The following is a 7,354-nucleotide window of genomic DNA, read 5'->3' as shown; positions in this document are numbered from 1 at the left end:
AAATTTTCAACATGACGCGGGAGGTGAAATTGACTCTCTGAACGCGCACTCCACCTATGTGTGGCGAAAATTCGGGACGCTATTACCGTACAAAACGGGGCGCCTTTGGGCCGTAGTGAAACACCTGTACATGTTCGACTCGCAAGACACACTGGTTACTAGAGAGTTGTTGGCAAAGTGGTGTATAAATGCTAAAAAACATCACTTGGAATAAACATGGCAAAGACGTAGAGCTAACCTGCGATTGGAGGCCCAAGCAGTCCGCCACCATCGTCGTACACCACGCCCTCTTCGGCGAGTCTTATCACCCAACGCCAATTTTTTTTGCGAGAGCAGAAAAAATGGAAAAAATGCTCTGGCTTGCGAGAATGAGGTTTAGACGCTCATAATTGTGTTGAATTTCTGTGGTCAACTTTGCACTCCACAATGTACTTAGGTTTCTGCAAAGTTTGCTTTGGTTCATTATGGGCTTGGAGGGGGTACATTATTGCGTAAGTGTAAGTATATACAAGATATCTGTCGGGCAACTTTAATGGTACTTGTTCAGCTTGACTATTTGATCAAATGATCGAATGGTTGGTAAACTGAACGACTGATTGGCTTGCTGCTTCTCTGACTACTGACTTGTGTATAGCTGCAGGCTAATATTGGACGGTATGGGAATAGCTGTTCTCTGTCCAATAATGTAACCAATGTAACCCACACCCACAGGTGTGATTACAGAACAGAAACTAAATTTTCAATGTAATAAATTATATAAGATGACATCATCAATACTATCTTCACTAATTGCAGATAACTTGATGTTTTGTGTTATGTTATTCTGTTCGGTTGAGGCTATATAGATTAATTAATTTCTTTATTCTGTGTCAACTCAGAATTTTTAAAGACATTCAGGATATGTTATAATGAGTGCCAATTCAAGAATCAAAGCAAACATTTCTTCATCAATTCCAAGGTTTACATTACAATGTGACATTCTGTAAGCCAGCAGGCATTTCATAGGTGCATTTTACAAAATGTGGTGAGATAAAGATTTTTGGACAGGAAAGCTACATACTGAAGTCCTACTCTGATACACTAATTTCATTATTCATGAAAACCTTCGACTACCAATACAGATAAGAATGCAAAACAAAGAATTACTTACGCTTGAAAGTTGTTTAAGTATTTTAATAGGCTTTTTTCAAAATACATAATGATAAAAATGATAAAGATAAAACAACTAAGATGAAAAAAGACATATTTTATGCCATTTTTTTATTTTGATTATTCCATGCAGTGTCTGTAAATCAGTCAGGCCAAACAAAAAACAATGTTTTCGGTGACATGCCTCAAATTAGGATAGGCATATAAGAGGAAAATCTCTTTTTATTTGTAATTGTGTTGTCTGAGACCATAAAGAATTAACAAATTTACAGAATTTACTCTAATTTTTTGAAAATGCAATATATTGTCTAGGATAGGCGAGTTTTCTTACGGTCAGTCAGGTTAAGGGAAACGCATATATTTTTTTGTTTGGCCTTAAGCTTACATAATACTGTGTTGAGTGCTACATAAAACTATAAAAACTATACATATATGAAGTAACCTTGTTACATGTACATGACAAATGTTGGGAAGATTTCAAAGAAATACTGAGATAAGTGTGCTTTGTACAATTTCTGTGCCACTTAGCTCATGAAAGGAACAACAATTCAATAGCTCAAAGGGATCACTTTTTCATAGAAGGTGGGGGCATTTTACTGAAGAATCAGCAAACTAAGGGGCACAATAAAGATTGATCTTCTGAGTACACAGAGTAGATGTTTAAGATTTACCTTCATAGTGAATAATGACTAGTGGGTACAATTACCTGTTGTTGTAAATAGCTGCATTCTTTGATTTTGTAACCCATAATGTCAAAAAAAAATAGTCTGACATCATATCTCATGTTGTGCACATATTCATATCAAAAAATTAATCAGCATGATTATTGTATGATTTTGCTCCAAAAGACTAGTTGCCATTGAAGTAAGCAAACTGCAATTCACATTTCTTCCATCATGACATCTTTAAACACTATATATGATTCTTTTAGGAAGAACTGAATTAGACACAACAACTTCTTATACAGGTCTCTAAATTTAAATTTACAGTTTAATCAGAACTGTTGCACATATTACTTTGTTCAAACCATTGATATAAGATGTCTCAGTGTACACTACAAAGATTAAAGTCTCTTATGGTAGTAAGGTAGAATGTTCCCAAAGGACAGATGTACAGACTCTCCGATTTTTACAATGCTTTTCTGATCTTCTTTGGGGGTGTCTTATTTTATAGCTCTTTGAGTAAGAAAACTTTTCAGGCTTACTTTTTTTTGAAAATTGAAAATTTAATTTCTTTCGCTATGGCAGCCATTTTGAATTTCAAACATTGGTAAATGTATGTGATTTGTCTATCTAGTGCCAAACTTTGCATGGTGACCCCAGATTTGTATTCTTGATTTGCTAAGAGATTATTTTAAAGTTTCATTTTGGAAAGTAGAGCAGAAGATCAGGTCTTTCAAGGCGCATACTACCTTACTGAAGAGTGGCTTGGGATGAAATATGACAACAAAATGGCATTCAGAGATGAACCTATGCAACAATTGAGAATATTACACATACGTGAGAATATTACACTTACATGTATGTCATTCAACATGGCAAGATGCATCTTTGGAGATTATATATACACAGTTTGCATGGATTTAATTTTATTATAATATTTCAGGTGAAAAATAGCGGAGGCCAATCAGATACAATTCATGATGTGTGTTTCTGCATGATAACTACTCCGTATACTTCAAAGAATTTTCACTTTTATCAACAACAGCCCTGATAATACCTGTTTGTAATATAACATACAAAATGGGTAGAAAAGGATTAAAAGCAAAAACTCAGAGCAGATTTATGTCTATGATGTTCAGGAAGAAATTGAAATATTAATGATTAACCTCTTGTTGATGGATTTTGTATCACATCATCTCTGCTCACTGAATCTATTGATTTCTTTATGAGGTTTAGAAATTTTCATTTTATGACACATGTTAGTTGCTCTAGAGCACTAGCAATGTACAACTATAAGTGTTATGATAAAATCTTCCTGAAACTTCTGGAAATGCAATTGATCATTAATTCATCTTCAAAGATTAAAAGCATATCTCAAAATGAGTTGTGCCCCATGTGCAAAAAACAAACAAATGGTGTTAAAAACACTGATATAATAATATTCCACAATTACAGAAACACGGATCTTAGGTTTTTCTATCCTTTCCTGTACAGAGTTGTCTAGGTACTACCTCCAAGGTATTGAAACTATTAATATTTCATTAACTTTGACACTTGTTGCAGGGTTACTTGATGATTTGAAGTCCAGCTGCAAATCCACCAAGATTTCAGATGACTGATATAATTACTAAGAAATATCTAGATGTATAGGGATATCATTAATTCCACATGATGGATTTCATCCTGTATAGTGAGCATTCATTTCCTAGGCATGGTTAAAATGTTCCAACGTCTTTCAACGTACAGATCTTCATTCACTCAGCATTGATTCAAATGATGTGATACTCTCATCGCCCATGGCATTTTGTCTAGCGAGTCACGCTGATCATCTGAGACAGTGCTGCAGCTGATAACACAGGGGTGGTCAATTCATGATGGTAAAATCAATCAGTCTCTTTTTACACCCATCTACTCATGGAAAAAGGCTATCACGGCATGTTGGTCTTATTCCGATTGCACTTCTATCTCTCCTCTCAAAGTGGTCCATAACCAGCATTCATTAATGCACTTTCCTGTATTAAAAGAAAGTAAATAAAACATTTTACAAAGATACACACAGCATTAAACACCAGCCTTTCCTTCAGAGCAAATTTTTAAGATAAAAGTTACACTTAACCTGTTCACCCCTAATTCCCTGTGAACAGGTCCACAATCACCACTGATTACAATGGTTTTGGGTCAAACCATGATGATGAAAGAGTTGAAATAACATAAAGCTTATCACAGGTTTTTCTTTTCCGTTTTCTCTCTGATAGCTAATTGACAACACCAAAGTCTCTGCAAATGACGAGCTTACAAACACAATGGAACAGCTTGACTGTTTGAACATTTGTCAGGTCATTTGGCTGTTTATGTGAAAGATACCCATGATTCATGATGACGTCACTGTGCCATGATTAATATGCAAAAATAAATATTTGTTTGAAAATTTTCATGATATTTTCAGATAGCACTCAAAGAATGGTAAAAGTAATACGTTGTTAGTGCTTATGTTTTGACAAAAGCTACTGAAATTACATGTCAAGAAATCTGATCATAAGCTGAAGTAATAAAGACAGTTATAAGAAGAGAAAATTTGTCTTAATTTTTTATCAGCTTGAGAAAGTGTGGCCTGTGAATTGCTTCATTTGCTAACTAACCTGCAGACCAAATCTGCATTATTTCAAATGAAATCAGAGAAAATATTAAAATGTCACAACACAGAAACTACCACTTCAAAACAGCAATATACAGGAAAGTCTGTCCAAAAGCAGGAAACACACATAGGCCTCTGATGTGATGCTAATAACGCAGTATTCCTGTCTCTACCATTATGCAATTCAGTAAATTCTCAGTGGCATTAAAACTCAAAACATACCCAGTCACCTTGTGAAGACATCACAATCAAAACAGCTCGGCCATATCCCCACCCTTCAAAAGAGTGGTTCAATAATTGAGCTATAGTTGTTACAATTTTTCTGACTATGACCTCTCCACACGCTGCACCAGCAGTACCCATGCACACACACACACACTCTTGCCATCACGCATTGCTCACAGACTTTATCAAAGCAATGAATACAATACATTGCTTGACTGGGCAATGGAAAATGAAATAAATTGCAGATCTGAGGATCCATACTTTAGTGAAACAGAGATAAAACATACCATTAAATCATAGAAAGTCTTGGACATAGCTTCAGTATAAAACTCCTCCTCTTTCTTGTAGGCTGGGCTGTTAGGACCTTGTTTCTGTGCGTCTTCACTCATTGTTGAAAGCACCATCTCTGACATCAACTTGCCCTTCTTATTGTTAATGGTCTTGGTGAATTTCTCTGCTTTGTCCACACTGAAATACTCATCAATTTTCTACAGCAACAGAAACAATGTGATCACATGTAAACCTTTGCCATGTGCAAGGCTATTGAGAAAGCACTTTTACGTTCATTCTATGACTTTGTATCTATGCCCTGGCTCACTATGCATTTGTCCTACTACGATCACCACATGCCTGACGGCTCTACAACTGGTACAATCTTCTCTAATTTTTTTCAAATAAATGCCTTTGATTTGTAAACAAGTAAATGTAAGCCTCAAAGGGGTATGTGAAATATACTGGCCAAATAGAAAAGTGAAATTGTAAAGGCTGTCTTGAATAGGAACATTTTTTACACTTTGTTGAAAGAATATTTTTTCAAAATTCAAGAAATGCCATGCTGTTAAAAAAGTGATACCTACCGGGAGAGGTACAACTTCATCCTTATCATAATGTCCATCCCATGTTGAAACAATCAATGACGCATGATTTCTATCAAGCACAATACTCTTGTCCTTAACACAAGTCTTCAAGGTTTCTAAGAGTGGAGTTGTCAAGGCCATTTGTACAAACTCCTTGATAGAGCACATAAAAGAATATTATTTCTCATTTGGTTCCAAAATGCTGGCAATCAGCACCATGAACTACTCCATTTCTAACGTCATTGAGAATTAGAAGCCAACTTAAAATACAAATAAAGGATTGAACACAGAGCAAACTACTCTGATGTAAGCAGGGTCAGTCACCTTGTGTCATAAAGTTACTCCTTAACACTTCAATGGGAATCTATGTACCTACTCTCAGACAGAAATATCAAGTATAAAATATCTACATTAATTAACTTCATTATTAGGTAGACATGCCAACACTAATTAACTCGATTATCAGACCGATATGCCCAATCTACAAGTCCCCATGGATGAAGAGAATTATTAACTTAATTATCTAGCAGGGATTCCAGTCAGTTTGTGTGGTGGATTTTACACAATGATCTTGTACATGTTATGAGGGAAGAAATTGATGAGATTTGTTAAGGATGGACTACTACACAAATGGATCAGTTGGAATGATGTGTAGCTGTGAGCAGTATCAAAGAGATAGGGGCTTGCACAATTGAGGCATCAAAGCTACATGTACTACATTCAATGTGAACGTTGAAAAGAGGACATACTATTTTTGTATCAGTGTGCAGTTTAAAGCATCCTAAAGACAGGAATTGCATAATATACTCACTCTAGAGGGAGTTCCTTCAAAGAGCGGCAGGGAGTGTACTCCTTGCATTACATATGGACCATTGAATATTGGTAAAGCTGTCCAGCCAATCTGACTCTCAAGGTCAAGTTTGGGTTCATCACCATCAGGTCCCGTCACTGTGCCAGGCTCTGAACCATCCTCTGATGGTGTGTACACAGCCTCCAGACCAAATATTTGCACCAGTATGATGGAATTGACATCATGACGTGGGTGCATAATCTGGAAAAATCAAATTCACAGCAGATTTACTTAACCCATTTACTGCCATGGTTTCACCCAAACCCATCATTGTCAATAGTGGGTGTGGACTTGTTTACTTAGAATTGGGGATGAACAGGTTAAATCAACAGTGGAATATGTTATCTGTGCAATGTGCTATGGAAATTAACCTTGGAGTTGCATTCAATGGATATCACTTCACCTCACCATTTAAACAACAAAGACTTTTTCAGTTTACTTCAAATTACAACATCATTGGCGTAATCATGTTCAGATGAGATCAACATTCTGTCAAACAAAACCATTCCCTTATATTAGTGCTATCATTGCATGCACTCTCACTCCCTGATTTAAAACATCAAATCAAATGTACAATCAACAGTGCACCATTTCACATGCATACCTTACATATTCCACTATGTTACCAAGCTTGTTCATACACGTATACTCATCTACAGTATATTTCGCTAATTATAAATATGAATGAAAAATAAAAATATAAATTGCCAGAAAATTGGTGATTAAAAATTGTATGCAACCTGGCTAAACAAGTCAGATACTAGTAACATCTGAACATCAGCGATTCCTACCATGTTTAACTGTACTTTTGAATGCAGGAATATGAAATCCTAATGTATGCTTTTCATACACATGGCAAATAAAAGTATTACTACATTATCTGAAGCTCTAAGTCTCTGATCTGTGAGTGTGAGTGAAAGATGAATTTGAACTCTGCAATGGACAAGTGTTTTAATATGGTTGACTGCTATTCTCT

At 35.7% G+C, this 7,354-nt stretch overlaps 1 protein-coding gene across 1 annotated transcript in view; it reads right to left on the bottom strand.

Annotated features, from left to right (window-relative positions):
- Window positions 1-842: 842 nt before the first annotated feature.
- LOC139144699 (uncharacterized) overlaps window positions 843-7,354 on the bottom strand; it is a 9,966-nt gene continuing 3,454 nt past the window's right edge. The window contains exons 6-9 of the mRNA XM_070715424.1: window positions 6,340-6,579; window positions 5,529-5,681; window positions 4,959-5,159; window positions 843-3,823 (exon numbers count right to left, since the gene is read on the bottom strand). Of these exons, the coding sequence (XP_070571525.1) occupies window positions 3,785-3,823; window positions 4,959-5,159; window positions 5,529-5,681; window positions 6,340-6,579 (633 nt within the window). The 3' untranslated portion in view covers window positions 843-3,784. The remainder of the gene's footprint in view (window positions 3,824-4,958; window positions 5,160-5,528; window positions 5,682-6,339; window positions 6,580-7,354) is intronic.

Source organism: Ptychodera flava, chromosome 12 (assembly GCF_041260155.1).
Source record: "Ptychodera flava strain L36383 chromosome 12, AS_Pfla_20210202, whole genome shotgun sequence".
Classification (NCBI taxonomy): Eukaryota; Metazoa; Hemichordata; class Enteropneusta; family Ptychoderidae; genus Ptychodera; species Ptychodera flava.
Note: the sequence above shows the minus strand (reverse complement) of the source record. Positions and strands in the feature narration are given on the sequence as shown.